Source organism: Cervus elaphus, chromosome 30 (genome assembly GCF_910594005.1).
Source record: "Cervus elaphus chromosome 30, mCerEla1.1, whole genome shotgun sequence".
In the NCBI taxonomy this organism is placed as follows: domain Eukaryota; kingdom Metazoa; phylum Chordata; class Mammalia; order Artiodactyla; family Cervidae; genus Cervus; species Cervus elaphus.
Window position 1 is genome coordinate 48000705 of NC_057844.1, and position 21867 is coordinate 48022571.

The window sequence follows — 21867 nt, forward strand, 5'->3', positions numbered from 1 at the left end:
TTTATTTTTTCTCTGTGACAGTGAATAAAACTTAATAGTTCACAAGTTGTCATATACCTGCTTCCATGAACTCAACAAACATTACCCATAGTTACAAAGAAACTAATCATAGATATGTAGAAAGTAGCATTTTATTTCTACTAAACAGAAGTCACATACATATGTACAGAATGGAAAGTAGGACAAGAGGGTAGAAGTGATGCTTCTTAAAGTAGATAAGCTAGGTTTCAAATTCATGTCCAAGTTTTACTTTAAAAGGGCATATTCACTGCACTCCCCGACAGCCCTCAACTAGTTCATTAAATCTGACAGCAATGACAGAATAAATTAGTAGACTACATAAGAGTTCTTCCAACAACTCTTTCAGTTCACATTATTTTAAAATTCCACCACTAGATTGCAATACAAAGGCTATCATTTTCAATATAGGTTTCTTAGTTCCATAATAAATACAGCACTTATGAGATACGTGATTTGATTAGATATAGGAGATAAAGAAGAATCAAGATTCAAGAAAAGGTAGAATAGTGAAACATGGAGGGAGAGAGAGAAATGTATCTAGGAGAAAAAAAAAAGATAAAAAGGGAAGGGAACTGGAAGAGTGAGAATGCAGAGAAAACAAACTGGAATCAAGATGGGTATTTGAGCAGGAGATGGAGAAGAACTCCATGTAGTCTCACTCAAACTTTCTAAATAGAAACTATAGGAAGAAATACATATTTCAATATGACTCAGTACACAGATACTATACAGACACACACAGTACTGCATTTGAGGCAAGTAAGTCGGGTACTAAACAAAAGTTACATGATATAACACTTCTGTGGGTGATACTCTCATATTTCTTAATCAAATCTATCCTATTTAATTCTTTTAAAATGTTGATGATGAGCTAGTATACTGATACCAAGATTCACCAAAAGGAAAATGACTCACAGTATGAATAATATTATTTTAGTGTGTTGCAAACTACAGCTGACTTTTAAGAGAAGTTGTTTTAAAAATCACCACACTGAAATTCCTGGCCATATAATTGGTCCATAAAACATTTGTTGAAAAAGTTAATTACAGAAGAAAAATGAAGGTGAAGCCGCCTGATTGTGAAAACACATATACAATTGGCCAATGGTCAAAGTTGCATTTCCCCCACATAAAGGGGGCTGGAGGGAAGATCGAGTATGTGATTACCACTCTGGAAATTGGTAGCTCTTCTTTTATTTATTAGATAGACAAATATCAATCTGTTCTTTTCTAAAGAACCCAAAGTGGAAGAACACCAGTTAATCTAACTCTCCATTAACAATGGAAAACAGGCAGAGAGAAGGGGCTGAGAAAATAGTAACAGAGCTTGGAGTAGAAAAAGAATTACTGCTGATGGAGTAAAAAAAATTGGAAACAGAAACCACAGCCAGAGAGTTGTAAATAATTAAAAAGCCAATTTAAAACAGTGCTGGCAATGATTCTAAGACCAAGTTTCCCTTTTGGATCTTACATTCTTTCTTCTTTCATTTGTTCCTTCCAGGTCTTGAGAGTCACTGGGTAAAATGTCCAATTGCAAAAAAGTATCTATATCTATATAGCTATATCTAGATATATAAAGATACCGATACAGCTCTGTAGTTATCTATATACATATAGCTATATCCGTCCAATATTCAAATGGTTCTTGCAATGAGTATATATATCCAAACATCATCGAAACAATCCTATAAATATCTGCAATCTAATATGTAAAATAAGAATTTCCTTGTACCATAACAGCACCTGTACTATTTGAAATTAGAAGCTTTACATTTAGGTAGAACATTACTTCAGGAGAGAAAAAATTTGTTCTTCAAAATGAAACTACAGAGGAAAGGAAGGATTTATTTCCAGATTCAACATGTTAATGTGCAATGTGTTAAATATAATCGGAGAAAATATTTAAGGTGTGGTAAAAAATGAATATAGAGACTTTCTTAGACTTAAATACTAGTAACACATCACATTTAGGCATCTATCTACTTAAATGTAAATTAGACCATTTTGTCTTAGAAGGAAGCTGACCTAACAAATTATAATAGAACAAACACAAAGCCCACTCTGGTAGCCCCTTGCTTTAGCTACTTTATCTTTTGAACGGATTTTCTCCTGTCTATATCTTGCTTTCCTTACACAGTATCTATCTCTGAATGGAGTATCACCTCTCCCCTCTGCTGATCATATTTTTTCCTCTTCTTTTCCAGTTTGTACTTCTATTTACTATTTAAATGTGTGTGGGAAAAGGCAAACTCACACCTTGACATTTTACAGTTTACAAGGACCTTACACAGAGTTTTTTCTTTTCTGCTAATAATTTCTTAGAACAATACATATAATTTCTGTCAAGTCTCTTCAGCCAATTGTCAAATTTTAGACCATACCCAATCTATGCCCTGGTGGCTCAGACAGTAAAAGAATCTGCCTGCAGTGCAGGAGACCCAGGTTCAATCCCTGGGTCGGGAAGATCCCCTGGAGAGGGGGATGGCAACCCACTCCAGTATTCTTGCCGGAAAAATCCCATAGAGGAGTCTGGTGGGCTACAGTCCATGGGGTCACAGAGAGTCGGACATGACTGAGCAACTAACAATCTATGCCAGATGAAACAGAGAAGTCAGTAAACTAAAGATATTTCAGATAAACAAGAGCATAAGAAATCATTTTTGTGGATGGAATCCATTCAACTTCCTATGTGTGCCCAGAAGTGAAAAAAAATACAGATAGGTTTCTACTCCTTGTTAAAATCAGGTTAAAAACAAATGACCAATGTATCTGTATAAAATATTCTGTCCTCTAATTTAAAATTCAGTTTTTCATAACTATTAGCTGCTTTTCTCACTATTTAACAAGTTACTGTCCGTTTTATAACGACAGTAGTGAAACACTCACATCCTTTCAAAGTCTAAAATTAAGAAAAATAAGCCAAAGTGAGCAACCATCCAGTCCTGCTTCCCAATAAGCAACGCTGAAAATTAACAGTAAAAGATTAAGTAATTAGAAGGTTTGTCAATCAAAATCAGATAGAAAACAGGAGCCTATATCTAGTAGTTATCATAATCAAACATAAGAAGAAGAACACATTTACCAAAGGAAGCTGGGGTAGTTCAGTCAAGGAGCCAAGACAACCATATGCATGAGTGTACGTCAGCTGCCCAGGACTATTCTGGTTATACGGACAGATGACACTGGGATTCCATTGAACGGTGACCTAAAAGAGGACAGTCATGTGTAAGGCAGCCAGGAGAAGCGAGTCTGTGACAAAAGGAACCTGGACCTAAAATAAGACATCTTGAACATCAAGTGGGAGAGTCAAGAGCAGAAGAACACTGGTGAAACAAAGAGATCTGAAATGGGGAGTTTCATGGGAGTAAAACGCCGGCTGCATTCAATGGTCGGGAGTTACAGTCATAACCTCCAACCAGCGCTGCAGCAATTGCTAGGATGGCCAGATTTCCTTTCACAAGTATAAATGGCCCAGGACTAAAAATACACTGTGGCTTCTTCCTGTGGGCTGATGAGAAAAGCAACAACAGCCTGTAGGAAGAAATGGGGTGTGACTATTTCAGATGTGCCCACAGCCCCAGCCCTCTGAAATTCCTGAACCAGTGCTATGGGAATAGGTATGGTTTTGAAGGATTTGCCATTTCACCTAAAAATAGAAAAATAACATTTTTTTTTTAAATTAATGGAGATGATCAAAGAAATGGCATGCCCATATGGGGCTGTTGGTTTCTTCACAGCAGTTACAACAGGCTCTAGTCAGATATTTTGGGGAAAAGTACTTTAAACTCAAAGCTCTTATCCTATAAATGTCTGAAGTCAGGAATAATGCACTTATGACCAATGATAAGTTATTAGTCAAGTATGACACTATTGTAATAAAAGTCTGATGCAATAAACACATTCTGTAAAAATTCTGATAGGCTGGGTTCTTGGGATTGTGTTTTCAAGAGAGAGAATGTGGCTGCATGGGAAACAGGCTGAGTTGTTTCTACCAGGCAGTTTTCCATTTTTATAGTCATGGGGACATCTGGTGAGTCTGGGTGGCTAAGAAGAAGACGACATGGCGAATGGAGGAGAAGACAAACCAAAAGGTCTACATAAAGCAATGAAGGACAGGATAGCAGCCAGGGAAGAAAACTAGAAAACAGTGTTCCTCAGCTGGCTTTTCCAAAGCCAACATCAATTACACCTTTGTTCAAGCCTCATTCCTTGACATCAAGGTGATATTATGTTCCTCTCACTACATGGGGAAAGGGCCAGCTCAGGAATAGGAGGGAGAGAATAAATCCATTTTCTTTTTTAGCTCTTCAGTTGGTTACGGCCTTGTCCTTTAAGTATTTTGCATTTCTAAAATGTACACATCTATAAATATTCAATTATAAAAATGTCTTTAAACAACAATTACAAATTGCTTGGGGCTTATCTTTTTTTAATTATTCTGTATGTTCCAGTATGTGATGAATGAGAAATGTTTGATCTTATATTCATATTAATGCTGGTATCATTTTTACAATTCTCAGTGGAACCTACATTTTACTGAACCTTTAATCTGTTTGCTTTTCATTGTCAATCTTAGACCATTATCTGCTGTTTTCTGCATTTCCTTTCCTTCACCATTATGCATCTTTTCCCAAAACCTGTGTCAATCTAATAAATTGACTTCAGAATTCAGGTTAATTACTGCAAGATGCAGGTTACTTCCACAAAATAATATAAGCAACTAATGTGTAATGAACAACTTTTGCTTCTGTAATTCTTCCTTCTCTAGAATTACCCATTTTCAACTATCTACTGGATTATTCCTGACAGAATACAAATATGCTATACTTTCTGACTCTTTTAAATTGCTCCCTTGAGAGCATAAATTCCTCTCCAGCTATCATGCCATTTCTCCAAAACTCTTTTAGCAAAACTTGGCCAAAGAGCCATCTAGACTTCTGGTCTACCCTGCCTCACCTCCCATCAGAACATGAACTCACTTCGGTCTGTCCCTTGTCCCCAGCCCCCCACTGACATGGTGTTGCCAATGAACCCATCCTTCCCCAAATGCTCCATGCTCAGTCCTTATTTTATTTGGCCTCTTAGAAGCTTTTGATAATCTGACAACTCCTTTCTGCAATGCTCTCTTCACTTGTATTCTCTTAAATACCCTTTCTTTTATCTTAATAGTGGATCAAAAGGAAAGAAAGGAGAATCCTAAACATGCCTATTGAAGCAATAAACCAAGAACAATTTTGCTTGTGATTTTTTCTTTTGACCTTCTATGCTTCCTGCTGCTAATTATCTGTGAAAACTAATGAAAATCTCCTGAGAAATACCAAAAACTTTCCCAGGCTCAACTTAAATTCTGTTACAAGGTCAAATAACCCCTTTAGGGTCTTGCTTATAAACAACACGTCTCAGGTCCCGTGGAGAGTCTTCTAGCTCTCAGCACTGTCACTTCGGGGGGCTCAATGCTACTCTGTCTTTTGGTGTCAAGCAGAAAAATGTGTCCCTCGGGAGACCTTCTCTGACAGCATTCCTCTCGTGGCTCTAGTCTACACTGTATTAACTGCATCTTCCAGAACATCATGCCATTTTCTTCATATTACATCTTATCAAGACCCAGCTGAGTTCTGCTGGTGCCCTGGGTTAGCTACCGACTTGCCATTCCTTTAGACCGTATTCTGTAAATACCTGAATGGGCTGGAGTTCTCTCCTCATTAGAATACTTTTTCATACTCTTCTGTTATTAGCCAAACATACCCATGCAAAGTTCCATCCTACCACAACTCCAAAACCCCAAACATCCCCTTCTGAGCATCACAACAAAAACATTTTTTCCAACCACATATGACACTCTACGTGAAAACACTTCAGTCAAACACAGCTTTCTCCATCTACGGTTAGAACTAACCTCTCCCCCATAGGCACATCCATGGCTAGTCTACGTTATAACTCTGTCCACAGCTATCAGTTAACTGTACAATTTTTTTGTTTGATGGCAAGATTTCCTAGTAGACTGTAAGTACTTAGATAAAAACAGCATGTTTTGCTCAACACTATCTCTGGTGCCAATAAAATGCCTAATCCATGAGAGATGTTCAATCAATACTTGAATGGACAAACGACTCAATTCATTTCAGATACAGACGTATACATTCTTAGCCCCTTGCGTAATGTGACATAAGGTAATCTATTTCTTTACTATAGACCAGATATGTTTTACCAACTTTAAAACTAATTAACCAGTACAATCACCCACATTTATGTGTGTTAGTTTTTATTATTAGCATTTGAAAATCCAACTCCCCTATTATATTTTCTTTTGCTCATCCATACCAGAAATATAAGTCCTATGTAAGAATAGAAATAGACCTCCTTTTATCACTCAGCCATTTCATTGCTGGCCCAGTGCCCAAGTGCATATTTGCAGCAGAAAAGATGTGAGGAATTACTGAAATGCCCTTTCCTTTATTCCTTCTGTGAGGTAGGCATGCCTCCTCCACTATACTTTTATTATCATCTAATTAATCAAACAATAAAAAAACTTATAAAATGCTATAGCAATATTTGTAGAATATGGGGATTATAAAAACTTAATATAAATTAATAAACATAAAAAGTATGGGATTTTCCAGATGATTTATCATCCTAAACCCTCATCCCTTACAATTTGTTGTAACAACTTTGAGTAGCACTTCTTGAGAGCAGTTTATCACTTTTAAATTCAGTAAGTCTTTTTTCTTCCATCTTTCTATTTGTACAATACAGAGAAAAAATTTCTGAACATTATTGTTTCAGGTATTTGGGGGGATATAATAATGATAAATTATTATCAGTGCTAGACATGTACACATAAACTCTTTATATTTCCAATTATCTTCAAAGATATATCATGTTTTATTTGCATTTTATACTGAAGAAAATGAAGATTAGTGAGGTTAAATAACTTTGCCCAGTCCAAAGCTGGAAGTGAGGGAACTAGGATTCTAAACTAAACTCCTAGTGAGGGAACTAGGATTCTAAACTCATGCATCCTTGATCCCAAATTTCATGCTATTAATGTCCATATCATATTTAGTGTGTTGATGATTATATGTTTATTCCTGACATGAGAAAACTGCTGAATACAAACACTGTATGGAACTAACAAAAGTATTCATGTGGAGGACAAACTATAGCATGAGTCTTAATACACTTCTTCTACAAAGATAAATTTTTCAGAAAATTAAATTTTGGCAGTAAACTTTAAATAAAAGTAATCTCTCTCATAAAATGATAATGGCAAGTAAAGGAGATATCTGTTTCCATCATGAATGCACCAAAATTGTTTTTTAAAAAAAGGTCATGAACAGTGTTAAAATCCTTATCAATCATCTCCACAATAAAAGCAATAGCTTTCATAAGTGATATTGCACAAAGATTGGATTCTATGGTAGACACATATATAAAATAATGTAATATACAAGGTTATATTTTTTCTAATTGCTAATTCTTAAAATATTTAAAGCATATCTGTAAATTATAAATAAATACCTAATGTGATCTTTAATTATGTTACTGTTATTCAAATTGATTAGCTCATTTGGATTAGAAATAATAGTAATATCAAAGAAGGTTTTATATACTACTGTGGGCAGGAATCCTTTAGAAGAAATGCGGTAGACATCATAGTCAACAAAAGAGTCTGAAATGCAGTACTTGGATGCAATCGCAAAAACAACAGAATGATGTCTGTTCATTTCCAAGTCAAACCATTCAATGTCACAGTAATCCAAGTTTATGCCCTGACAAGTAACACTAAAGAAGCTGAAGTTGAGCAGTTCTATGAAGACCTACAAGACCTTCTAGAACTAACACCCAAAAAAGATGTCTTTTTCATTATAGCGGACTGGAATGCAAAAGTTGGAAGTCAGGAAACACCTGGAGTAACAGGCAAATTTGGCCTTAGAGTACGGAACGAAGCAAGGCATCACCAACTCAATGGACATGGGTCTGGGTGAACTCTGGGAGTTGGTGATGGACAGGGAGGCCTGGTGTGCTGCAGTTCATGGGGTTGCAAAAAGTCAGACACGACTAAGTGACTGAACTGAACTGAAAGAAGGTTTGACTCAAATAAAATCTATGTAGAGATTCCCTTCTTCCTCTTTGTTTCCTAGTTCACAAAGATAGTGGTGAGACTAGTTCCTGGCTATTGTCATAATAGCACCAAAAATACAAAATGGTTGTCAGGTAAGCATAGTATCTGGATCTCAAGTTTGCAGTCTAAACCTCTGACTGTTGTAAACCATGAGATTTTGCACTTGGTAAAATTAAAAAGGTGCAATCTGTCATGTGCTATGAAGAAACTTACTGGAGATAAAATAGTAACTTGCAAAAGATGAATGCACAATTTTGTATGTTTGCAAAAATTCTCCAAGTTCATGATCAAATATTATTCCTATGCACTGAATCCTACCTTTTACAAGAACCAAAACAACTATCTTTACTAGCATTTTACACAAAGGCAATGTTTTATGTGTTCATCCATCATATTTTAATTATGGCCTTGGCAGTAATATGGTATTCAAAGCAAAATGTACTACAACCTAAGTCTTAATCCATCATTATTTCTAGACTCTGAAGATGAAACAAATGCATATGAGTTGATGATTATAGGCATTTTACATTTCTATAGAAAGGTGGCTATTTTTTTAGATTTACAGAAAGGGAAATATCAACAACATTATGTTATTACAATTCCTTTGACTTAAAAATAGAAAAAAAAAGAACTTAGAAGAAGAAAAATAACTTCATGAGCAGCTATCATATATAATTAATTTGATGTTATTACATAAATTCATGTAACAAAGTATCTTTCTGCTTCTAATCTCCAGAAGGAAATATTAATACTGCATTTTGAATTATTTCTATCACAGAAGCTTCCTGTTATTTAAAATAATAACTTAGACTTATATGAAGATAAGAACTCTAACCATATGATGCATTTCTAGCCGAACACCTAACTTTAGAGTTATTTTAATGGCAACTTAATTTACAAATTACTCAAAAGTGAATGAACAGATACCAAGCATTAGAACTTCATGTCATTTTATATTATTGCCAGACAAATAAGTTCTGGTCTGAACAACAGAAGGAAGAAACATCTTGATATACTTTTTAAAATTTTCATAATTGTTAATCTCTAGGAGGGATTCACAACTCACAAGCAGTGATGCTGACTATAGACTGTCCTTCCTATGAAGGTAAACATTATTTTGCAAATTTACATATGTGAATTCTGACATCATATGACTTGATACATAAAAATTTGGACTGAGTAATTCTGAGACATAACCTATATGAATATGAGGTTAGTTTCTACTAAACCATGCTCTACTCACAGGAGCGGACCAGTTGTTCCTCTGTGTCACTGTGCACAGAACTTCCCAGTTGTAACTTCCTTGCGTAAGTTACTGCTAGTGGTAAAATAAAGCAAGGCTCGCTTGTGTCTCTTACCTTTGCCATGGCTTCTCCCATCCTCCAAAAGTGGTACTACGATAGTGTTGTTCACATTGCCAGGTGACCGCACAGCTGTGTAGACAACAGGCACCGACTGGACCACCACGGGGATGCGGTGAACGTGACTCAGTTTGTTAGACTGTAAATTCATGGGACTTGAAGGCGGAACAGGATGGATAATGTGCAAAAACTGCTGGCCTCCCACACCAGAGGCAGAGGCAACAAGGGGCCCTGGAGTTAATACTGTCGACGAAGATGATGCTGAAGATACTGATGTTATAACAGTCGGGGATGAGGCTGGACGGCTAGAGGACGATGAGGAGGTTGAAGTTGAAGAAGGTGAGGAGGCGGACGCTGTCATGGAAACTGGGGAGGATGAAACGGCTGTAGGGGATGTCCTGGCTTTGTTGATGGACAAGTCCACTGGCTCAGTTTGTGTCTGGAAGTGATCTACGGATAATGAGTCCTCCGGGGGTTCCCCTTTCACATTATTTAGCAACAGGGGAACAGCTTCCATATCGGGGTACTTGTGGACGTTTGGAGACTGTGGGGAGAAAAATGGAACATGTTTATCTCCATTAATCACATCCTTTAATAGATGTACCATGTATGACTTGAATGTTTATTAATTTTTCTCTTATTGCTGTGGAACATTAATTCACTCTCCAAGTATCTGAGATACTGATCTGTGACAGTCATCATAATTAAAGATGAGACAAAGGTACAACAAGACAGTTGGCAGAGCAACAGACATAATTGTTAAAATCCAGGGAAATAAGTGCACTATGGAGAAGAAAAAAGGCCACGGGAACCTAAAAATGAACAGTGATTTTACATAAAACCTTCTAAAAGACAAGTTCAGAGTACAAAGTATTTTCTTTTGCTGTTGTTCAGTCATCCAGTCATGGCCAACTCTTTGTGACTCCATGGACTAAGCATGGGGTCTTCAGTTGTAGTTATACTGTCTTCTTAAAATATTATATATACAACTAAAGTTATAAACATTCATTTTGTTGGTCTGACCCATCACTACACTTATGAGTTTTAGTTTCCATTAGTTATAAATTAATGGAAACTTTGATTAGATAACCTTAAATATCCTTTCCAGCTCTAAAATTCTATGTTTTCATGATTCTAACCCTTACTCAATACTATTATAGGAGACCTGGCAACAACATGGGAGAAACTCATTACAACATTTCAGCTTTCATATTTGGACAAATATCCACCATACTGTTCTCGTTTTGAGCATTAAAACAGGGCATAAAATTCTCCAACTTCCCACACTCAATTACGAAAGTATTCAATACAAATCATTTCTAATAACTGGATTATAACTTAGCTCTTAACAATGAAAAAGATTTTCTCAAAATAATATACAGAAATTCCACAACAGACATTTTTAGGAAATAATAACTTTAGGAAAAAACTTGTTCTATAAATTTTAAATTGCCTACACTTATGTTGTTGAAGACAATGGTAACAATTCTGTCCAAGTTTGTTTTCATTTCTTTCAAATTTTAATGAGCAAAATTTAATAATAATAATAGGAACAACAAACAATAATAATAAAGAATCCGAGATTCCACCCAAACTAATGGGCTCAGTGTGTTATTACTGAGCATAAATATAATTTACTTGTACAGTTATTCACTCATAAATTCAAGAAATATTTATTAAATGCCTATTTCCAAGGCCTAAAATGGCCTCCAAACTAGTCTGTGTCTGTCTAGCCTTAACAGAGAGTTAAGACTATAATGGATTATTTTTGGTTATATATAATCTGACCAGGCTAACAGGGACATTGTTGTTCTATTACATGAAGATCAAAAATTCTTTTTTTTCAGCTTCATTATGGTATGAGAACAACAATGCCTAAAATTATATTAAATTGGCTCATTTCATTCTTTAATAAAAGATTTGGTTCGCTATTGCTCTCAAACTTGAGCGTACACTTAAAAGAACAAAACATGCTTCTTCAAATCTTTCTTTATAGAATATAAATTATAGCTCCATTCAGAAACTACAATAGTGCATGGGCATTTTATTTAGCAACAATGAGAAAAGAAAAGAAATAAGCTAAACAATAGTACCAGAACAACTAAAAAGGAAAATGAGTTGATGTTTTATTTTTTTCTTCTAAGTTAACATGGTTACTTACCCGCAAAAAGATAACTAGAAAATATCAAAATGAACCATCCAAAATATATACTGCATAAAATTTTAAATGACAAGATTTCATGTGCTGAAATTGAGACATAAGAACTTAAATATTCTCAGATGTTAAGAAACAAAGGAAAACAAAAATAAATGTCATAAATAGAGCGACTTTTATAAAAAGCTAATAGCATTACCTATTCTTCTAACAAGAAGAGGATTTCAATTTGTACCAGTATTATCATTTGATGTCTTTGCAGAACAAGGTAGAATGTTTCTTATTAGTGTGTTATACCCATACAAGAATTCTTTGTTGAGGCTGCTTTCATAAAATATCCCAATTGGTTTGTCATTAAAGTTGTAAAATATATCATTAAGCACATACTATCAAACATGGTTTGCTTTCGAATGTAGTCTTGAGATTAACTTCTCTCTTTTACTATATTAGAGAGCTCCAAAATTCTAATTTTGGAGATAGTGATTAATTTCCATCACAAACCTCTTCATAACTATACCTGGACATAAAGTTTCAGCATAGGTTTAAAAACCCAAGTCTAACATATAATTCATCATTGCAGAAAACTCTTCGTAAAGTAAATTAAAGAGTACTTTAGCAGACTATGACAATACAGTTGGTAGATTTGGAGCTTATAGTGCAAGTAGATGGCTTCTGAGGCACCAAGCTTCAATGAGCTTTGCAAACTGCTTAGACTTCTGTATATTATGAACACAAGTCTATATTTTGTAGGTAATATAGCTTAATCTCTCACAAAAAGAATTTACTCCTTATTGCTTTTTAAAAATAGAAGAATGTTCCTCTGGTAATTCTGTTGCATACACCAGAAAGCTAAGAAGATCTAATACTAAGAGCCCCGTATTGTTACGTGTGTCAGTCAGTCATGTCCGACTCTTTTGTGAACCCACGGACTGTAGCCCGCCAGGCTCCTCTGTCCATGGAATTCTCCAGGCAAGAATACTGGGCTGGGTTGCCATGCCCTCCTCCAGAGGATTGTCCTGATCCAGGGATCGAGCCCAGGTCTCCTGCAGTGCAGGTGAATTCTTTACCATCTGAGTCGCCAGGGAAGCCGCTAAGAACCCTAGGTGCGTTCAAATCCTTGATAACTACACAGCTTTTACATAAGCTCAAACCACAATATAGAAAATGATGAAAAAAAATCAGGAAGGATCAACCAAACCTTCGGATGACAGACATATCTAATTTGGGAACGTTAGACACATTATGCATGAATTTAAACATCACAGAGGCATATACTGGTTCCTATTTCATATGTAGCAGATGAAACACAGCCAGCACATCTGAAAGCAATGCTTTATCAGTACAAAGAGGACAAAACCCTCATCATACCATTCAACTATTTACAGTGTTGACATAATATCATATTCTCATGGCCCTTACCAATCACTTCTCCTGTGATAATGTGGCCAGTAAACCATCCATAATTCCAGCTTCAAGCTGCACATACACACACATAAGACCAGCAATACTATATAAATAAGTTTCCCAAACAGTGTATGCGCACTCCTCCCTTTAGGAAAGAGAAAAGACCTGAAAGGTTTGATCCTGAAATTGTTATTAGAAATTAAATTTCTTGGATTTTAGAAAGTGCCGGAAATGCATTGACCAAGAGATACGAATTCATAAACATGTAACTGTAGGGAGGCCATGGGAGAGTAGCCAAGAGAAAGAAAGAAAGCTGGAGAAAAACCAACTAAGAAGTCCTGAGAGCAGTTAGAAATGAAAGGACTTGAGAAATCCTACGCAGATTTCAGAGAGAAAAGATATGGATGGTTATGTGACCAGGAAACAGCATCTAAGAGGCAAAGACACTGAGAAAAAAACAGAAATCACAAAGAAAAGTTTTATGCCCAATTAGGAAAAGAAAATTTTGTAAAAAAAAAAAGAACAATGAAAGGATTTCATACTAAAATTTTGCCCTTGGTCTCTAACTATTCCATTCTAGATACAACACTGATGGACAATTCTTGCAGCAACATCCATCCATTAAGCACTGCTGCTGTTTTGTTATTTGTTTGTTTTAAATAAAAGCCCATTAAGATCTCTGTTTGGGGGAAACGTCTAGCTGAATTTTTGCTGCTGATGACCCTGGTGGGGAAAACATGATCAGACACATATGATTCAATATATTCAATATATATTCAATATTATCAACAGAAACAGAATTCCTTCTAAAGATGTGAAGATAACAGGGCACCCTGCATTTTACGTCAAGGAGAATGAGAATTACTTTCACTTTCCAAAAAATGAAGTAATATTTTGGAGGGGGGTCCACAATAATTTTTTCACCTCTCATTCTTTAAGAAATAAATGCATAAATATCCACAAGTCTGGTAAATGTAACAATCTACTTCATAAGAAGGTATGAAAACTGAAAGATAATATACATAGGATTATACTGCTGTATCATATTGTTTCTTCAAGAGTCTGAAAGTCAGTTTGATTCAAAATAATTCACTCAATAAAGTACAATGCACAATATTCCGGTAAACATATTCCTTTCAGCGAGATGAGGATTACATGTGAGCTGTTCTAATCAGATCACCTTTTTCCTAAATAAATGTTTTAAATTCTAACTTCAGCTTTAGGCATTTTGTTGAGTGAATATAAAAATGTATCTAAAACTTCCTATATGTGAGTATTCACAGTTGGGAAACATATGCTGTGTTTCCCAAAGTCAGCCACTAGCATCAGATGAATCTCATTACAGTCCTCAAGTCAGTTCTTTTGCCGTGTATTGATATTTAGATCACCTGGTAATTTTGCAATACCACTTCTGGGCATACACACTGAGGAAACCAGATCTGAAACAGACACGTGTACCCCAATGTTCATCGCAGCACTGTTTATAATAGCCAGGACATGGAAGCAACCTAGATGCCCATCAGCAGACAAATGGATAAGGAAGCTGTGGTGCATATACACCATGGAATATTACTCAGCCATTAAAAAGAATTCATTTGAATCAGTCCTAATGAGATGGATGAAACTGGAGCCCCTTATACAGAGTGAAGTAAGCCAGAAAGATAAAGAACATTACAGCATACTAACACATATATATGGAATTTAGAAAGATGGTAATGATAACCCTATATGCAAAACAGAAAAAGAGACACAGATGTACAGAACAGACTTTTGGACTCTGTGGGAGAAGGCGAGGGTGGGATGTTTTGAGAGAACAGCATCGAAACATGTATATTATCTATGGTGAAACAGATCACCAGCCCAGGTTGGATGCATGAGACAAGTGCTCGGGCCTGGTGCACTGGGAAGACCCAGAGGGATGGGGTGGAGAGGGAGGTGGGAGGGGGGATCCGGATGGGGAATACATGTAAATCCATGGCTGATTCATGTCAATGTATGACAAAACCCACTACAATATTGTAAAGTAATTAGCCTCCAACTAATAAAAATAAATGAAAAAAAGGAAAAAGGAAAAAAAAATACCTGGACAACACCTCATCTTTGGAAACCCCTCCAGAGACTCCTATGTGTAGTCATGGTTGAGGAACACTTGGGTAATATTCTGCTATATGTCCTCCAAGATTTATAAGCTAACTCTCATCTTTAATGGCACCAGGGATTTATGTCTAGAGAAGATTAGACATTACACATACACATACACACATGCACACACACACTGATTTAGTTGCTCAGTCGTGTCCAACTCTTTGCCACCCTCCTTCTCTGTCTATGGGATTTCCCAGGCAAGAATACCGGAGTGGACTGCCATTTCCTTCTCTAGGGGATCTTTCCAACCCAGGGATCAAACTGAGGTCTCCTGCTTTGTAGGCGGATTCTTCTCCAACTGAGCCACCAGGGAAGCCCGCACACAGGGATATACACAAAAAAGATGCGTCAAACCATCTATCTATCCATCCCCCACTCTATGCCTCTATTCATCCAGCCAACCAGTAAGCTAGCAAGAATTTAAATAGATTATGTTTAAGTTTACCTTTATAACTTTTTGAGAAATCACTTCAAGGGAGTGTTTAGAAAAGATTGTAGAGTGACTTGCCTAGTATATAGTTCATGACTTCATGGTTATATAGCCTGTTATGTGGTTATCATAGAAAGATAATTTGATTTGGACATAAAATACTTGAATTCATGACCTGCCCTGTTGTGAGCTATACAATCTTGGTATTATCATTAAAAATTCTCTGCTGCTGCTGCTGCTAAGTCACTTCAATCATGTCCGACTCTGTGCGACCCCATAGACGGCAGCCCACCAGGCTCCCCCATCCCTGGGATTACCCAGGCAAGAACACTGGAGTGGGTTGCCGTTTCCTTCTCCAATGCATGAAAGTGAAAAATGAAAGTGAAGTCGTTCAATTGTGTCTGACTCTTCGTAACCCCATGGACTGCAGCCTACTAGGCTCCTCCATCCGTGGGGTTTTCCAGGCAAGGGTACTGGAATGGGAGTCTCCCTCACTGACCTTCAAATCCATCATGTCGTTAACCAAGTCTTCATCTTGGTTACTGATAATGACGGACAGCTCTAGGCCTGAGTTTATCCAAGAGTAATACTAATTCCAAACTCATAAAATTGTTGTAAAGACTGAATGAAGGGCATTAAGTGCTTTTAAGTAATACTAAGACTAGGGGACAGAAATCATGAGCTTCCTTTTTTAGAACTAAAATTCCAAACAGAACCTAATCTATTATTGTCACTCTCAGAGTGACTTGACTTACAGAACTCAGCATAAGAGATATTCTAATGCAGGGCTACATAATGCAGCCACTGTAGGGATGCTCTGTTCGCTAAACAACCTAATATATATTATAAAAGTAGCTGAACGTGTCGAGATATTGTAAGCACTTTTACATTCCACATAAGATTTTAAATACACATTCATCAACATACAGAAGACAGTCATTTGACACTGTTTAATTTTTTTTTCTTTTTTAGCTTCATTAGGCCTATAGGATGATCATGTAACAGTTGATGGAATACATTTTAATTGACTGGCTTTATCTCTCAGTTGCACAATATAAATATCCTCTATCAATCCATAAATCAGTTTGAATCCATTATGACAATAATACATAAATAGATTAAAATAACTGTTTAGGGATGTCAGCCATTGTTTAACAGTCTCATCATGAGATGAAACTGCTGAGAAACAACTGTTTCTTGTGTCGCAGTAGACAATCAGTTTATGTATGGTTCACTGTCTGACTTGGTGAGTAGTTGAATATGCACTTTTCACGGGAGGTGCTTTTGCTGTAAGGATCAGGAAACTCAAACAGGGGCTCTGCATCAGCCTAAAGGGGTGGGGTGGGGAGGGAGATGGGAGGGAGGTTCAAAAGGCAGGGGGTGTATGTATACCTATGGCTGATTAATGGTGAGGCTTGACAGAAAACAGCAAAATTCTGTAAAGCAATTATCCTTCAATAAAAAATAAATTAATTAAAAAAAAAGAAGCTTCCTATGCATTTCACATAAAAAGGGAATAAACTATGACTCCATATACTAGTTTATTGAGTTTTTAAGTTATACTGCACTATCTTAAATGCAAATACACTTTAATTAAAGTGCTGAATTCCTCTTTTTACATGAAATGCACAACAGGTATACATTTTAGTTTTCCTTATTAGTATATGAAATGTTAAAAATATGAGCACCATGCTTAAAGCAAGCAACATGCTCAACTCTGGCCATCTTTGCCCTCAGTGTGAAAGGCACCAAACATCAATTTGTGAAAAAGCATGAACTTCACTTTCCTCTCTACTGTGTTATTTTACTAAAAAGGAAAGCCTGTTTTTCAAGATTTGTCTTGCATATGCCCTAACAATCATCATTCACACTGCTTTCAAGCCCAGTGATTTTTCTTCTTTACTCTACATGTTCAAGGGCAAACTCTTAAACACAACTGCTATGAAAGTGTGACTTTAGAAAACTGACCGAGAAAGAAATTAAAGCAGAGTATATACTCAAAAAAGGAAAGACAAATTATATTTTTTTCAAATAGCATGGACAAGAGAATAAAAGGAAACAAGTAGAAATCTTTTACATTTACAATCTGGAAGTTGGTTTCCAAAGTATTGACTGAGATAAAGGGGAAGATATTTCAATGAATATTTAATTCAACTACTTTATCTCAATCTCTCAAGTGTCAATTTAAGAAATGATTGATTCCCTAAGAAAATTCAGAACATATGCATAACATAATGGACTCTCTGTGATTTTACATTTATGTTTTTATGCTTTCCTATTCAAATTGCAAATATGCTGGCCCTTTTTAAAAGATTCAATACACACATTTAAATTTACCCTAAAGTTTCCTTATTTCCTAGTTATTATATTTTTCCATGAGTTATTTATTTCCCAGAACCTTCCTGAATCTTATCATTTACCCAAAGCAACCAGAATTTATGTTAACAGTTGACTGCACATCTGAAATTCTAGTTTAGGACTTATGTGTTGTAAAGCTGGGATCAAACCTGAGTTCAGGAGGCTTCTCCTAAAGGGTGGTAGATGACAGAAGCAATTCTATTCTATCTGTGCATTTTGTTAAAAAATTAATAGCATATGTTCCTAGGCAATGAAAAGACTGACAAACATGTTTGGATATGAACATGATGTGCAACATGTAAATTAATCCTACTTTGTACGACCACATAAACAGTGAACACTCAAACACATTTGTTGGATGAGAATATTTATGCTCAATATATTAAATCCCACTTAAATCCCATTTAACTGGTCAAATGAGGTAAAGAAATAGTGCCACCATAAGAAGTGTCCAAAAAGGCAGTGTAAGAAGTTAGTTTTGCTCCTATTTTCCTGCAATTACTGTTAAACTGAACTTCAGAAAACCATGCAAATACATGTTAAAATAAATTATATGAGTCCAACTCTATGACATTTTGGAAAAGACAAAACTACAGAGACAGTAAAAAGATCAGTGGTTGCCAGGGGCTTGGGGGACAGGATGGAAGGGATGAAAAGGAGAACCACAGGGAATTTTTAGGGCAATGAAACTCTTCTGTATGTTACTGCAATGGTGATTACATGTCACTATGCATTTATCAAAACCCACAGAAGTGTACAACACAAAGAATTAACCTTAATGTAAACCATGGACTATACCTAATAATGAATCAATACAGGTTCATTAAATCATTACATCCAACAAATACATTACGCTAATGCAAGCCTCTATATAAAGGAAACTGTGATAGAGTGGGGTGAGTATATGGAATTCTTAAGTACACTCTGCCAAATTATTCTGAAAGTAATGAATCTCTACCAAAAAAGTAAAGCCCACTACTTATTTAAAATTAATTTGAATTCAATGTAAGATTCAATTTTATCTATTATTTTATTTACAATTCTTTGTAAAATTAATAAACCAAAATTACTATAATACTTGCAATGTTTTAAAAAAGGGTTAACTCTTATAGGCTTATCTTTACTATATCACGGTTTTTTTTTTTTGTTCTTTTGTTTTTAAAAGAGTATTATTATTCAGTGACTGATTTAAGACACTGAAGTTTTACCATACAAGACAAGAAAGCATATCTTATAGACTTTTAGGAATAAAAAGTTCATTTGAATCTTCACCCTAAACCACAGACTTATTCAAGTGCCTGAGGCAAATGTTCTGTGCTAGTTACATATTTTAAAATATGCAAAATGTTTACCATTCTCAAACAGATTAATCTTGTCTGCTACCAGATGGACCTTGCTTTTGATTTCACAAAACATTCACCACAAGAGTTATTTCTGTAAGGCTATTTCATAGTACTGGAAAACATCAAATTTCAGACTGGTAAATGACCTCAGAGAAGCAGAGACACCCAATGATACAACTGCAAACCATAACACATTACAAACCTAAAGAGCAGTAACACACTTTTTATGTAAAGCGTGCTATATTTGCAAAATGTAGGTTTTATTTTTTGGCTATTTAAAGCAAGCAAGTAGTTAAGAGAAGCCAGACATGCTTCCCTGCTTACAGAAAATGCCTTTAAAGAGAGCCACAGACAAGCCAAAGAAGACTAATGGCAAAGCTGAGAGAAATCCATTTTTTTCCACCCACCCCTGAGGTCAGAGGGAGCAACAACAGGAAAGTGGCAGAAGCAGAAAAGCAATAGTGTTTAAGTGCTCCCCCTACAAATCAGCAAAATGCACTCATGCAAACTAACTTTTCTAGCTTCATATTTTGGCTTCCTGGTAAATGGAATATAGATGCACGCAGGTCTTTCTAAGGCTATGAAAGGGTGAGACTGTCCAAAGGTTTTCTGAAGCAGTCCCTCATTAAGCTGTGACTGCCACGAGGCACACAGAGGCGTACATAATTAATATGTCTACGTGGAGAATTAACTATACACGTCAAGCCCCTGTTGATTTCATCCATCAAATGAGCATCTGAGCAAAAGAGGAGAAGGGGCAGACTAGAGCTTCAGGGAAGATGAAGGCAGAACAGGAAGACAGAACAGAGGAAGACTGATCTGACACAAAAGAGAAGTTGCCAGCGGAGGAGACTCCTGCTAACCAGGTGTGATTGACAGAGACTGGGGAAATCTAAGCTCGGCACTCCTCCTGGCTGGGACAGAGCATTAAAAGAAACACAGATTTTTTTAAATGATACTAGTAATGCTGACAAGGACGTAGTAAAGGGACATTCTATTCTGTTGCAGGACAACAGTGTAAGTGTCAGATACACACTTTCAGGAATGCTAGTGAGTGAAGTCTCAAGAGTCGTTAAATACCTTAAAACAAGTAATAACATTTTAAAGACTGATATAAATGAACTTATTTACAAAACAGAGACAGGCTCACAGATTTCAAAAAAAAATAAACTTATGGTTACCAAAGGGGAAATGTGGAAGGAGGGATAAATATGGAGCTTGGGATTAACGTACATACAGTATATATATAAACGGATTACCCGCAAGGATCTACTGCATAGCACAAGGAACTCTACTCAATACTGCGGAATAATCTATATGGGGAAAGAATCTGAGAAGGAATGAACATGCTTATAACTGAACCACTATGCTATACACCTGAAACCAACACAAGAGTGTGAATCAACCACGCTGAGGTGCACCTAACTCTGCAACTCCATGGACTGTAGTCTACAGCCTCCCTCTGTCCATGGGATGCTCCAGGCAAGAATACTGGAGTCGGTTGCCATTTCCTTCTCCAGGGAATCTTCTCATCCCAGGAAACAAACCCAAATCTCCTGTGTTGGCAGGTGGAATCTTTACCACTGAGCCACCAGGGAAGCCCATCAACCTATATGAAAGTGAAAGTGAAAGTCGCTCAGTCATGTCCAGCTCTTTGTGACCCCACGGACTATACAGCCCATGGAATTCTCTAGGCCAGAATGGGTAGGGTAGCCTTTCCCTTCTCCAGGGGATCTTCCCAAGCCAGGGATCAAAGCCAGGTCTCCCGCATTGCAGGTGGATTCTTGCCCAGCTGAGTCACCAGGGAAACCCGAGAATACTGGAGTGGGTAGCCTATCCCTTCTCCAGCGGATCTTCCCGACCCAGGAATCAAACCAGGGTCTCCTGTATTGCAGGAGGATTCTTCACCAACTGAGCTATCAGGGAAGCCCCATAGCCACCTATATAACCTGCAATAAAACTAAGAAAAGAGTTAAATATAACTGGTAACTATTAATAAAAGTCTGCATTTGCAGTAACCCAAGTGGGTTAAAACTATGAATTATTCTGGAAATCCCAAGCTGCTACATCATAGTTTATCTGGAAAACATTTTCAACCTTGAGAAACTAATGTCAACAATTATATATCAATGTTTGGATACTACAAAGTTTTGTATGTTTTTGATGAAAAGCTTTCACTCAATCAATATTTAGTGATCACCACTACATAATCAGTACAGCACTGTCAAAATTCTGAGGATACTACAAAAGGATTTTCTCCTTTGCCACTATAGAAGCAATTGTTACCCAACCCAGAGATTTAAAGAGAGACTTATCACTTTTTTGTGAACTACATTCGGAAAACATGAAATGTATAAACAATGGGGAATGTTTCGACCTTGTGCTATAAAGAATGGAAAGCATTAAAAAGGAATTTGAGAAAACAAAATTGTGCTCTTTAAATTGACAAGTAAACATTCAAATAAGTATTATTTGATCCTGAGATCATAAAATAGTTAATTCAATACTAATTAATTGTAAAAGCAATA

General features: G+C 36.3%; 1 protein-coding gene across 6 annotated transcripts in view; it reads right to left on the bottom strand.

The window, feature by feature from the left end:
* Window positions 1-21867, bottom strand: part of KLF12 (Kruppel like factor 12) — a 511104-nt gene that overhangs the window by 152971 nt on the left and 336266 nt on the right. For all 6 annotated transcript variants that reach the window (XM_043891644.1, XM_043891648.1, XM_043891649.1 and 3 more), the window contains one exon: window positions 9502-10048. In XM_043891644.1, the coding sequence (XP_043747579.1) occupies window positions 9502-10048 (547 nt within the window). The remainder of the gene's footprint in view (window positions 1-9501; window positions 10049-21867) is intronic.